The sequence below is a fragment of the Cydia pomonella genome, chromosome 15 (genome assembly GCF_033807575.1).
Source record: "Cydia pomonella isolate Wapato2018A chromosome 15, ilCydPomo1, whole genome shotgun sequence".
NCBI lineage: Eukaryota > Metazoa > Arthropoda > Insecta > Lepidoptera > Tortricidae > Cydia > Cydia pomonella.
This window is the reverse complement of record NC_084717.1, coordinates 14215816-14229880: the sequence shown is the minus strand read 5'-3', so window position 1 is coordinate 14229880 and position 14065 is coordinate 14215816. Positions and strand designations below refer to the sequence as shown.

Here is a 14065-nt window from a genome sequence, read left to right as displayed (position 1 = left end):
GACGCCGCGTTAAATACAAAAGCTGTCACTCGCACGCCACGTCATCAAAATGTCAAAACTGAAATTGAACTATGCATATGCATATGCATGTAGGTCTATGTTGTTCTGTGGTCTGTGAAATATACTTATTATAAGCTTTGGTCTGTGAGGCATTAATCCGTCTTCGGCGTTGAACCGTCTTCGGCGTTGAACCGGCTACGGTGCGGATATATCCGTCATTGGCGTCAAAAAGGTTAAAAGGAACAAATTGTCGATGTTTTATGCTATGTCACCAGAGGTTATCTTCTGCTATAATTAATACGCAATCTAAAACGAATCGAACTAAGATGTATGTATTAAACATTTCTAAGTATAAAATAGGTGACAGTCAACATTTTGTGAAAACTATAGGTAGGCAATAATACTAAAGAATTCTGTATAATTTTTATTTTCATAAATAATAATATAAACAACAAACCCTATAGTAAAAATGTCTTAATTCTAATATATCTTTATTATTAATTATTCTTGTATCTAATTTACTGTCTCTAGTTAAGAGTAATTTTGAGTTTGGGTTTGACAAAATATTCTCAATTTATTAATAAATAGGAATGCTATATCTAACTTGATTCAATGTTACTAACACAGGCAAACTTGTTCTGTGATGTCTTTAAGCCCTATTAAATCTAATAACTTAGTATTATATACATTATTTGTATTTATTTGAGCTACATAAGAAATTGGATTAGTTAAATTACCTTTTTTACATTTTACTTAATATTGCACATCTAAGTTAAAATATATCTATAATTCTTAGAATAATCAATTAATCACAGACTAAAAATATCGTTTATAAAAATAGAAATTCCATTAACTACTCACTTTTTTATTACATGGGTCGAGATTTTTATTTTACTGACGTTTTTTTAGGGTTCCGTAGTCAACTAGGAACTCTTCCAGTGTCGCCATGTATAAATATTGTGTATATTTTCGGTATGACAAGGTGAATATTTTCGGAAATAATCGCTCCGAAAGAAAGAAAAGATGTACCCCACCCTTCTAACTTTTCAACCATGTGTCTAAAAAATCTTAAAACAAAAACTTACCAAGTACTTTCAATGCAAGCTATAGCGAGCATTATCGGTCCAGCCGTTTTAGAATTACTTCAAAGTCTTCTCAGTAAAAAGACGTACGAAGCGCTGCGGAGGTACTCCCTTATGCTTGTAATGTACATGATACTCACTAATAGCCCCCGTTTAGCTTATTCTGACAGAATGGTAACTACGGAACCCTACACTGAGCATAGCCTGACATGCTCTTGGCCGATTTATTTTTCCTCAGATTGATATAAAATTTAATGAATAGATAAAGTTCCCCTATACAATATATCATATATTTATATTTTTATATAATTATCACACTTTTCAGTAGATACCGCATACTCTGTTCGCAGGAAGCGCTTTATCTGTAAGCAAAATATAGGAAATTAGAAGAAAGTAAATACTATCATTCAACAGATTCGTCTAACTAGGCGCTAACAATTAATCATCTACATTCCACTGCTGGGCATAGCACTCCTAAAAATTTAGTGTGCGCTGTAAGAAGTATTGCTGAAGTATTTTTGATTGCACACGGCCATGTTGTACAAGTACCCTAACAAAATTGCTTCAGTTATTTGCGAAGCGCCTGAGTATACGCGAGCTGATGCACTAAGCTCGAGCATACTGCAGGGCCAAGAAGTCTGCGTCTCTATTTTCTGCAGCTACTGCACTATGTGCAATGTGCAAGAACCATTCCCCAATAGAGACAGGTAATTAAAACATTTTAATTTCATCACGAATCTATGCAGGTTTCATTATGAAATCTCAGTTATGTTAAGTACCTAATAACGCAAGCGAAGCGGCTTCCAAAGTAGAGATTTTGGTCCAAGCACTAGCTCATAACAATGAGTTTTGTCAGGGCTTATGTATGAAATTAAATATACCTACTAGTTAGCAGAGTAGGGTTATTATTGTTACATTACTAGTAATGTATTTCGATCATGGTTAGTAACAAATCTAACGGTAAAAGAGACATTTAGCGCCATCTATTAGGTCTCTGCGTAATCTAGCTGTAGTTCACATCCAGTTTGCTCAAAAGCGTTATGTAAATTCTTCAACTACCGGTAGATGGCATTGTACGGTATAACTAAAAATGTTTTGAATAATTTTGTTGTTCTGAAACTCTGTTTTGGACGGACTTGTTAATAGTAAATAATAGCAAAACTCACCAATCATCTTAGGATACGGCAGATTCAGATTATCCATAATCTTAATAAACTCCTTTAAATTCTTCGTAAGTCTAGGGTTGTACTTTTTCTCTTCCCCAACGGTCGTCGCTGTCTGTCCTCTATAATCATGAGCTGGATATAGGGTATAGTGTTCGGGGAGGGTGAATATTTTAGTATGGACGGAGTTGTACAGGGATTCAGATGAGCCTTCTTGGAAGTCTGTTCGTCCGCAACCGCGGATGAGGAGCGTGTCGCCGGTGAAGGCCATCGCCTGGAAAAAAGGGAATAGATTTACATGGAGGTCACGAAAGGAACGTAAGTTACAAATCGGCTCGGACGCCATTAGTCATCGTAGCTAAAGTTTATTTCCTTTCTGAAGTAGAACCTAATCAGCTAAAAGCAATTTTGAATTACTTGCTCAGAAATGTAAGATTGGGAAGCGCACAGCCACACATAAAGCTTTAGTTGTCTCCAAAAGTAGATTAGAAGTGTATATGAAAAAATTGCTACCACATGGCTGTCCGTATTTAAGCCCGAGATTGTTTTATACGATAAACGCATCGTTGAACGCATGCGATTAACGGTATGTACGAAAATTGTCATTTTACATTAGATAAAGACACTATATTGTTTTACGCGGTAATTTGTCATTTTTCCTACATTCCGCTAACGCATAATCTTTACATTGCACTCCTATGTCATGGACAGAGTTACCATTTTTTCTTTAAGTTAGCAACAAATTATTCTCTAAGTTAAGAACCTTTCTGTTAACTGAATGTTTTTACAGTCTCGATGATGTTTTACTCACAATCAGAACAAAATCGATCGCTTGGCATGGAAAATTATACTGAATACTTCAGTGCTAATTTTTCATGAATTGTAAAGTAAATTCTACTAAATATCGAATTGACTTTGTCTTTGGAATGTAATCGAATCGGACTATTATATATGTATTTATAATCACATCAGGAGGGCAGCGGCGGACGCCCGAGAATGATACGAGGCTAACAAATATAGCTGTCTCGGCGCCAACTACGAGTTCGTAGCCTTTGGCGTCAAGACATTCGGGCCATGTGGCAAAGGTGCGCGCAAGCTTCTCGAGAAGCGATTAAGGGAGAAGGGAAACAACAGGAGACCCTCGCGCGAGCAGCTTTCTCGCACAGACTCGCTATTGGATACAGCGCGGGAATGCTGCCTGTGCGACGGACACTTTGCCGAGAGGCCAAAGGTTGGAGGGTAGATTTTAGACATTTTATTTTTTTTCTTGTTAGGATTAGTTATATTTTATAAGTAGTTATAATTTTTGTAACTTAAATTTAGTTTGTGTGTATATTATTTAATAATAAATGTTTCGATTTAAAATGTATTTATAAAATTGTATGATCTTTCACTAACATATAATCTAGTTATTAGGTAATAATTGAACCTTCGAACGATCGCTTTATAATATTGTCATTTGATGTTTAATCGTTTTTAGGGTTCCGTACCCAAACGGTCAAACGGGACCCTATTACTGAGACTCCGCTGTCCGTCCGTCCGTCTGTCACCAGGCTGTATCTCATGAACTGTGATAGTTAGCCAGTTGAAATTTCTACAGATTATGTATTTCTGTTGCCGCTATAACAACAAATACTAAAAGCAGAATAAAATAAATATTTCTTTCCAATCTCGATGTTCTCATCCAATCACCGCAGTTAAGCATCGTCGGGCGGGGTCAGTACTTGGATGGGTGACCGTTTTTATAGATAATGGTACGGAACCCTTCCTGTGCGAGTCTGACTCGCACTTGGCCGATTTTTACATTTGTTTTGCTACGTTATTATCATATTTTAGGAATATTTGTATACCATACAACGATTAATATACTTTGTATACCATAAAACTATTGATTTTGACAGTTGTTTAATCTATTGTGATATTGTAACATCTGTAAACTGATATGCACAATCGGACAATAAATGGTTACTTACTTACCTTCTTACTTATTTAAACTATTTCACTTTGAAATGGTGTAGGTAGGTTTCATAACATGTGTATGAATAGTATTTACCATTATTGTCTACTACCAACAATCGACTTTCATTGATATACCTCGATAAGATAATAAGAGTAGTGCATACAAAACGAAACTACTGTAGTGCCGTGGGCAAACAATGGCTACTGTGCTGTTGTTTGTTATTATTGCTCTCACCACGAATATCTTTGGGTGGTAAAGCGTTTTCGTAACAACATTTAAGTGTTGAGATGTCGAAACTATGCCAATTCTGAACTTGAAAAGAAAACTACGGAAAAGATTTTTTTCCCCAACTTGATCGTGAGAGATATAAGTGTAAGGCCTGAGTCGACGATCAAGTTGGGCGCGCAGCGGGGCGGGGCGTGCAGCGTGCAAGTTTAACAAATGCAAACGTATAGGAGCGGCCGCAGTGCACGCTGCTCACATCACTTGTGAGCCCGACGCCACGCTGCACGCCCCGCCGAACGCTCCGCTTCGAGCGTCCACTCAGGCCTTACACTAAGTGAGGCAACCTACCTGATCGTGACATATATAAGTGAGGCAACCATTCGTATGCCCTGGCGTAGCCACAGCCACCAACTTAATCGATCCAACGCTAACCGTCGCTCCGTCATTGAGATGAACGTCTGCTTGAGCACCAGAGTTTGCCCCAATCACACTTTTGGTGCCGGGAAGGAGGGACTTGAGCTTCCCCGTGCCGGTCACGTGGTCAGCGTGCATGTGTGTGTTCACTGGAAGGTAAAAATAATAGTTACCTACTGATTATTCTTAGATCCTTATATTTAGGGCTTCAATAACGAATCAAGAAGGAGGCCATACCATATATGCATAGACTGACCAATCATCATTTCGGTTTTGCTATAAATAAAAAATAATAATTATAATAATTTAGCCTATATACGTCCCACTGCTGGGCACAGGCCTCCTCTCATGCGCGAGAGGGCTCGGGCTATAGTCCCCACGCTAGCCCAATGCGGATTGGGAACTTCACATACACCTTTGAACTTCTTCGCAGATGTATGCAGGTTTCCTCACGATGTTTTCCTTCACCGAAAAGCTAGTGGTAAATATCAGATGATATTTCGTACATAAGTTCCGAAAAACTCATGAGTGTGAGTGTGATGGGTTTTGCTATAGTCAAGTAAAAACCAACCGAGCCTGTACCCCACAACTCCTGTCACTGTCGCATCCGCCTTAACGATAAACAAAAAGTTTAGTTTGGATTCTACAAGTAACAACCTAGAACCCAGGCTAGTAACACATTTCATTTAGTCATTGCTTTTCGGGCGATAATTCTGGTAATCATACAGCTACGGCGGGGTCGCCATGTAGGTGTAAATGCAACAACTCACTGGCATACACGAGCTTGTGCTCTAGTTCCAGCAGCACAATACCTCTGCGTTTTCGATTACCGGGTCAAACATATCTCAACATGTCCTTTAACATCTTGATAATAGAGGCATTGTTGAGATATTTGTGAACACGTTAGATGCTCCGATATAGAAAGCTTATTTTTATACAACAAGCACTCACTGGCATATACGAGCTTGTAGCCCAGCTCCTCTCTGCGTGTCCGATGACCGGGTCTATGAGGATAGCTTCGCGCGTACTGATGTTCCTTTCGAAAGTTTCCATAATTGCGTAATGTCCACATGGAATAACTTCAGTAACTTGTCATTAAATACATGGGGAAATAAAATTTCAATTCCCAAAATGGAAATTTTATTTGTCTTGTGAAATGTTGAATATACGGGAATTCATAGAACTTTTTGGGAACTTTCCAAAACTTGCACATCTGTACTCGTGCGTGGCTGGGTCGCCGTGTAACATACAACAAGCACTCACTGGCATAGACGAGCTTGTAGCCTAACTCCTGTAGTAATGTGGCATCTCTCTCTGCGTGTTCGATAACTGGGTCTATGAGGATAGCTTCGCGCGTGCTATTGTCGCCTAGAATGTAGGTGTACGTGCTGGATGCTGTGTCGAATAGCTGGAAAAAAATAAGAAATATATTAAAAACGAAATAAAAACGAAGGCAGGAAAACATAGACAACGCACGATTCACAGCATGATATCATTATCATTGGTATCATGCCGTGAATCGTATGTTGTCTAGGTGAACACACAATTTTAGGGTGTGTGATCAGTTGATCACACCGGTTTAACAAGTAGCAAATGTGCCTAGGCCTCTGGCAATATCGCGGGCAGGGGCTAGTTGTACAAGAATGATTACCTATAATTTGTGCATGGCAACTAAAGAACTCCGTCATCGCACGTTGCAACATAATTAGCCACACGGCACCAAGGTTGCTATGTACTTCACAAATGGTGCTAATCTTGAGACCAGTAAATAAAACTAAACATCTTCAAACATTATAACTTTATAACTACTGCTAAGAGTCTGTCCAGCATTTGAACGCACATTTATAACTCAATCATAAATTGAACTGTTATAGCTTTAGTAGATTATTATCGTAAACAACATTCCACACAACATAAAGTAGCTAATCAAGGCTAAAAAAGATAAAAGTAACATAAAACTAGAATACTTATTTAATTTACTTTCTAACAAACAGATCAGAAACTTAAATTAAATGAGAATTACAAATGGGTGTTAGCTCTTGATAATTATAATAAATGATAATAATTACACTTTACGAGATAAATAATTCTCTCCAATTGCTTAAAGGTTAACTGGAAGAGATCCCTTAAAGGATATATTCACCTTTGTACAAATGTACATGTGCCATTTGTCTGGTTGTGTTTGTGTTTTTTTTTATTTATATAAAAAAGTCTTATTACTACTAAATATTTGGCATTAAGCTGCTCACTAATAAATAGTACAAAAATAATGAACTTACTTGTCTAAAAAAAAAGTTAGATCCCTTGTCCATGCTTGAAGCAAACCTTGTTTGCATAGCCGGCCGCACCAGCAAACGCACTGCCTTTGCTGTCTTCATTCCAATTGTCAGTGTCACCATCCTGCCGAGATAATATCTAACTGTAACAGCTGCATAGTCATTGTTTATTGTTATGTTGAATAATATTAGCATTGAAGCAACAAACGTGTCACTGTCTTATGATAAAAAAACAAACACTAAGCATTCATAGCAAAACGCTGATTATAGAAAAATATTGCCCTGACTGGGGCACAGATGGAATACACCAAAAAATAAGCTAGGCACTTAACTCTGATTTAAAATAGCAATAGCAATGAAAAATGGTAATTATCTTATTATGTATACAAATTTTTCATTGGTCTTGACTATTTTTTAAATTAAACAATTAGAAAAAAATACAAATATTTTTCAAGTACTACATGTTTTCAAACTTGCTACTTACGTGACTATCAACTTAGACAGCACAGTATTTACTGATAAATATAATGGGACATTGTTCTTGCTCAAATTATAGGTATTGAGAGGACAATGTATGACTCACAGAATAACATTTTATTGCTAAGCAATCTCGAGTCAAATAGCTTTAGCATTACAATAAAAACTAATATTTATTTAATTTGCTTTTAAAAGTACATGCATTTTGTATAATTTAGTTTTTTTAATTATATTATTATAATCAGTTATACATACCACTTACAGACTAGTCCAACATGTAATATATATTACATTAAAAAAAAACGAAACATTGGCAATAATACTAAGTACATAAAATATAAAAACACTACTTAACTGAAACTCTCAAGTTACTTAAATCTTATTTCTTCTCCAACTCGGTACACCCAACTGTACCAAGTACAAATAGTGTTGGGTACATCAACTGATAAAATGCATATAAGTACCCCATAGATGTAATTCTATTAAAAAGTAATATTGATGTGGTGACAAGGTACAAAGGTATCCTAACTTTTCAACCCACCACACATCTTTTTTGAGTGCTTATATGGAATTTGGCTCTGACGCTGACTGCGGGATCTGGATATAGAAGATCCTCGCATTATGGTAGCAATGAATCATAAGTTTTGTCTGTACATCAATATTTTGAAATTCCTTATAGGTGTGTTGGCGTAAACTGTAAATTTATAATAAAAATTTGTAAATAATATACAAACTTTTTCCTGTGTTAATTACTTTTATCTATAACTGAAATTACCAAACCCAAGAAAATTCAAAACAACAAAATGAAATACGTATCTATAATAAAATACATCTACACACAACAATAAACATAAATATGTACCTTAATAAAAACTTGTTCAAATAAAATAAATACCTGAAGTTCCAATTTGTTCTCCAGATTTAATTGTTCTGCTGGGCAATTCAGGTAGACAGTAACGACTGCTCAATGTCGTGTTTGCTGTTGCTTGTAAAACTTATCGTTTATGTAACACTTATCGCATTCTTTTGATAATTTGCTTTGATCTGATTGTTGTAGTGTCGTCTTCATCACACCGGGCATGGGTCATCTTATAACACTTGACACTGACAAGTTGACAATGACAACAGTGACAACTAACAGTGACAGATTTACTCGTCTGGCTGAATGCGCCAGGAGCGCGAAGCCATTAAAAAAAAAAAAAAAAAAAAAAACAGTGACAGTGACAGCTACACTTCAGTGTTGCAACAAATATATCCTAAAATTCCCTCATTTTAGGTAGGTATATAGATTTAGTCTCCCTACAGGCTACGGTACTTTACTCTTTGGGCTACGACGTAGATGACTGCGCTGCCAAGCTGGTGAAATTTCAATTTTATTAATATAGTCTGTCAAACCATTTCCGTCAGTAGAAAAAGCGGTAAATTTGAAAAATGTAGGCGCGAAGGTTGGTCGTCCCATAGAAAATTTGAAATTCGCGCCTTTTCTTACTGACAAACATGTTTGACCGGGTAAATTTGGATCGCAATATACCAAAAAGGAAATAAGAAAGGAGATGCAACACGATAATTTGGGTTCCATTAGGCGTCATTAAAATATCACTTGCTCTAGGCTACCAAAATCACCACAGACATATTTTTATCTAACTGATCTAACTCTATCTGCCTTTCTATCGCCGATTTTCCTCTTTTCGCATCCTCAGTCCGCGGTCCTCAGTATTATCCTAGGTCCTAAGTATTCAATGGTTATATTCATTCTATACACTATTACTGTCCCAAAAGAAAGGGAGGAGTATAGTTTTTTGTTTTAATTTACTTAAAAATTTCATTCGCCTTCAGCTGATATCAACCTGATAATTATAGTCGGCGAACAAAATTTGTCGGCATACATACGTAACTTTTTTTATTTAAACCTACTTTTATATGTAAACAATACTTCTTTGTTCATATTTATTTTTTATTTATTTTGACTGGAAACAGACGTCAGAAAATTAACGCTTTGAAAACAGGAAATGTAAAAACGATAAAAAAAACTTCAAATGCAGAGTATAATACATTTTAGGCAAACATTGAGAAAATCTGGGGTGGGAAATCTACACGTACGTAAAAAAAAAAATCTTAATATTTATCATTGTGTGCTTCATTTTGTTGTATTCCTATTTCATAACACACGTGGTTTTACATGATGCCTACTCGCTCTTGCTGCAGTGCTCAGCTGGTAGCGTCATTGACCCCCTTCATCCCCACTATAGCCAGTCGATACCTCGGCGTCGTACACACGAGCGTCGAGAGCCATTAGTGTGCGTGCGGGCTGCGCCGCGCTCGCTTGCTATTGATGTAAACATTGACTGTTGTCATTTTGGTTTCAGTGCGTTACCAAGATCGTATGGGACTCTTATTAGATGCAATAAAACATGTGAACATCTGTCACCCTACAATCATATAAGAATTACAGTGCTCATGTAACCCACACCCGCACAATTTTGACGAAGTGTTAATCTTTGTTTACATAACAGTGTTTTTTGTTGCTCCTATACCAAAGGATTTCATAGGAACCAAACTCGAATTATGTAGATTTTTGTTTTATTCGACAAATTGATGAGAACGTGATTGACAAATTATATTTTGGATTTTATCTGAATAGCTGCTACACTTCATAGGGTGAGTACACATAGATTAGTTACAGTACTACCTCTAGTGACCTATAAAAGACCCAGTTTAAAAACCTGAGTTGTTTTTTATTTGTTTTTTCTTTATCATTACTGCATCGCACTGGCCAGTTAAAACCAGTTTTACGGCTATGGCTGATAGTCAAGTGCCGCTATTCTATATAAACTACAAGGCATTTCCTTGTTCTAGGTGACTAGGTACGCCGTTAATCGCGCGATAAAAAAAATAAACAACGTGCGAAGGACGAAGTGTTGGTTCTTTTGTTTTCTTTGCACGAACCAGATTTTCCCATCACTAAAAGATAATTTTCAAAATGTCCCAACCTTTTGCGGATGATTGTTTCGATTAAAGCACTTTAGTACGTACTTGTAGTTGGGAAAAACGTTGTCATTCATGTTTAGTGAATGGGTTCCGCGACTCAAATCACTATACTAGGCTGTGGCTAAAATTCTATAGTCTAGTACTATTAGGATGTAGGTATGTTATGTTGTACAGTCCTGCCATAATATCACACTTACAATTATATCACGCGTTTATAGAGTTAAACCAAGGAAACTGCAACGATTTTGACAACACATACAGTATACAGTGCAAGTGTTATTTATACGTCACTATTTCGAAGAACTTTGCCGTTTAAAATAACACTTGCAGAGTTTGGGCTATCACTATCGCTGCAGTTTTACCTTGGTCTAACTCTACAGGTAGGTAGATGGAGAGTACTTATTACCTGTAATAGGTACTCATAAAAAAATGGTATGGAAGTTATTTTATTGACCTTGTCCCGACGCATTTGAATTTAATTAACTCCGCAATGATTTTTAATTAGGCAGCCTGTCTACCGATTTACAGAATAACAATAAATTAATTGAATTCTTAACGATAACCTAAACGGATATACATCATTATTTTAAATAATTACATCATAATTAAGGTATTGGATTGGAATGAACACGACATGCCGAACGCATCTTATCAACAGTTCGCTTTGTTTTAACCGTGACCTAGTTTTGAAACCTACGTCTGCTATTTTGGCGCTGGACGTAAATAAACAATAATACAATAAACATAAAAAAAGAGAAGGAAATCGGTGAAAACATTTGAACGTTCGTCGAGTTCGCGCGTATTTCGAAACTGCGTTCAGAAATAGTGTGTCCTTGCCGACGCAACCACGTGCGAAAGTACTACTTACCTTAGTAGTACTTAGCTAACTAGATTTACTTACTAATTACTTTAAAATTACTAGACCTAATTCCCTAGGTCTGACTCCAACTTTATCCAAATAAAACAAAAACATTTCCTTTCTAGTCATGCTGCACTTTTGTAAACCTTCATCTAAGTAGGTACCTAGGACGTATGATTTTTATCATAAGGGATGTATTTATCCAGGAACATAATTTATTCAACGTTTTTCCTTCTGTCCTCGATACCTATGATGTAAGGCTGCATTTCTTTGTACGCTCAAGCGGCCGGGTGAGCATGGAAATGACCCTCCAGAAATACGGTCTGGTCTGTAATAACCGCCTGATATTAGGATTTGGATGAGTCGGATGTGATGTGAATTGATAACATATATTTTTTATTGGAAAAAGATAAGCAAACATACTTTAACCAATAACTAGGGGGCTCTCGGAAAGGGTTTTTCTTTGCTTCCGCGGCGTCCAACACATAACTCAAAATTATTTTCATTGTCTTGTTTCTGACCACTGCCACGCTTATAATATTGGTGTCTTCTATCGAATAAATAAATAAAAAGTCGAGTGCTATTACGTGTCTTTATAGCTGTAGATTATGTTTTACTTAAGATCATTTAAAACTTCAAATCATTCTATACAAAAAGCTAGACTCCGTCACATTTTTTGGGGACAAAAAAAAGAACGAAAAGAATTTTGAGCCAGTTAGATTAATTCATTTAGGGGACTGCAAACTACGGTTCGCGGGCAGCTTCGTAGCTGCGAGCCCCTCTAATCAGACTCGCAGAAAGGAAGCGGGAGAGCCGAAGGCCTGGACTATACTACTGGCTACAGAAGCCATAAAACCATAGTTCTGGCCCGCTCTTTCACCAAGTTGTAGTCTGATTCTCAGATCAAAAACTTTGAGACCCCTGAATCCTACTCAACTAAAGCAACTAAAGGATCTACCCACCCAAATGCGCAATTGTGAGGAATGCGAGTTTGACAATACTTTAGGATCTAGGAACAGTTTAAAAAAGATTAGGACTTAAACTCTCATTAAATTTATCTCTGTACAAAATGTTCATATCACAATAGATATGCGGTCATCTAAAATCTAAATGCGTGTATTAAAAACATGTAAGCGCAATTCAAAGTTATGACCGTAAAAAATCCACTTAACACGACCTTGTGTGTTAAATAACTTTACGTAAACTATTAGACAAGCCAAAACTATACTTACCTACTGCGCACTAAAAACTACGCACTACAGTAATCTTTATGATTTCGCGATAGGTATTGCGAACACGAACAGTTTTTTGCGAGTGATGTGGATGTCCACCAAGGACACAGACATGGTCACACCACTCACACCTCAGTAATCGCTGCCATTATCTTGCTAATGAATTTTTAGTGTGAATTGTTCAGGACGTGATCGTACGTAAAATCACTAGGTGTATGATGAATTTGTGATCCTACAATATTACACTGACTTTGCGATTCTGAATTTAGATTGGCTTAGCATAGGAAGGACTGTTACATCTGACTTATGTGCAGATCCCTTTAATATTCTGTCCTTCAACAAAGACAAAGTTAGTGCACACAGCTAATTATAATAGTTGCCTACTCGTATATTACAGACCATCAGAATTCAAGATTCAGGAGAACTATTCCAATAAGAAAGTAAATAAATGTGAAACTCTTTGGGTCGAGGATATTATAGGGTATGTCCTGATCTTTTCAGTCTACACCTTCTAATTTGCGATTTTCCATTAAACTTTGCCCATTTACCGCTCAGCACTACTACTTAGAAAACAATTTATAAATTCATAATGTCTGCTATGCATTCTCTTACTAAATTCGAGTATCCTCCACTGTTTAATGCTTATGAGGCTAGACTTCCAGTTCAGTACCCTCACAGCTCCTCACCGTCGAGACGGGGTGTGTCTCCACCCTATACTAAATCATGTCACTGCACGATGCATTTATCTTTGAAGCATTGTTCCTGTTCATGTTTCATGTTTTCCTGGCACCTCTTTTGGACGACAAAACACCAAAAACTATGATCTTCTGGAAAGAATACGCCATATCATTAACAGAAGATCCTAAAGAAGGACTAGACCAAACCAACCTAAGAATATTCACAGATGGCTCAAAAACATTTGAAGGGACAGGATGTGGTGTCTTCTCGGAGGACCTGAATATACACATCTCAAAACCCCTGGGAGAACATAACACGGTATTCCAAGCTGAATGTGTGGGAATAATAGAAGCTTGCAATGCTATAACAAGACGACAAGTGAAACACGAAAATATACTAATACTATCAGACAGTAAATCAGTACTACAAGCGCTATGCAGCGACAAACTTAATTCAGAACTCATACTCGAATGTCATCGAAGCCTCACGGAAGTGAGCAAAGAAGGCAACAAAGTAACAATTCAATGGATAAAGGGGCATAGTGGATCAAGAGGAAACGATGCAGCGGACGAACTGGCCAGGAGAGGCTCAGAAACGCCGGCATATGGACCCGAGCCCATCATACCCCTACCAATATCCTATATACACAACCAGCTAGACCTACATCACAGACAACTGCACAATAAATACTGGAAGGAAATGGACACATGC

The 14065-nt window shown here is 37.0% G+C and overlaps 2 protein-coding genes across 5 annotated transcripts in view; one reads left to right on the top strand and one right to left on the bottom strand.

The window, feature by feature from the left end:
• Positions 1-411: 411 nt before the first annotated feature.
• LOC133525952 (persulfide dioxygenase ETHE1, mitochondrial) lies at positions 412-8701 on the bottom strand. 3 transcript variants are annotated; one of them, XM_061862389.1, is made up of 6 exons: positions 8493-8701; positions 7124-7244; positions 6108-6252; positions 4779-4993; positions 2249-2519; positions 412-1444 (listed from the first exon to the last, which is right to left on the bottom strand). In XM_061862389.1, the coding sequence occupies exons 2-6, from the start codon at positions 7241-7243 to the stop codon at positions 1404-1406; spliced, it is 792 nt and encodes a 263-aa protein (XP_061718373.1). In that variant the 5' UTR covers position 7244; positions 8493-8701; the 3' UTR covers positions 412-1403. The 3 variants fall into 3 exon arrangements, with proteins under 3 accessions (XP_061718373.1, XP_061718374.1, XP_061718375.1); XM_061862390.1 differs by lacking the exon at positions 8493-8701 and adding an exon at positions 7605-7623; XM_061862391.1 differs by lacking the exons at positions 6108-6252; positions 7124-7244; positions 8493-8701 and adding an exon at positions 5796-6040.
• An 857-nt stretch (positions 8702-9558) lies between these two features.
• Positions 9559-14065, top strand: part of LOC133525948 (tubulin-specific chaperone cofactor E-like protein) — a 36008-nt gene continuing 31501 nt past the window's right edge. The window contains exons 1-2 of one of the 2 annotated variants that reach the window (XM_061862384.1): positions 9559-9693; positions 9964-10255. The gene's annotated coding sequence lies outside the window, so the exon portion shown is untranslated. Of the gene's footprint in view, positions 9694-9863; positions 10256-14065 lie in introns of those variants that run through there. The other variant, XM_061862385.1, reaches the window with a different exon arrangement.

What these genes read in the sequence shown, in the direction of transcription:
- LOC133525952 (XM_061862389.1), bottom strand. Translation starts at nt 7,243, where the DNA reads ATGGTGACACTGACAATTGGAATGAAGACAGCAAAGGCAGTGCGTTTG. An exon ending in CTACAAGCTCGTCTATGCCA is followed by an intron (nt 4,994 to 6,107) that starts GTGAGTGCTTGT and finishes TTTACCTTCCAG; the next exon opens with TGAACACACACATGCACGCT. An exon ending in CTTATATATGTCACGATCAG is followed by an intron (nt 2,520 to 4,778) that starts GTAGGTTGCCTC and finishes CCTTTTTTCCAG; the next exon opens with GCGATGGCCTTCACCGGCGA.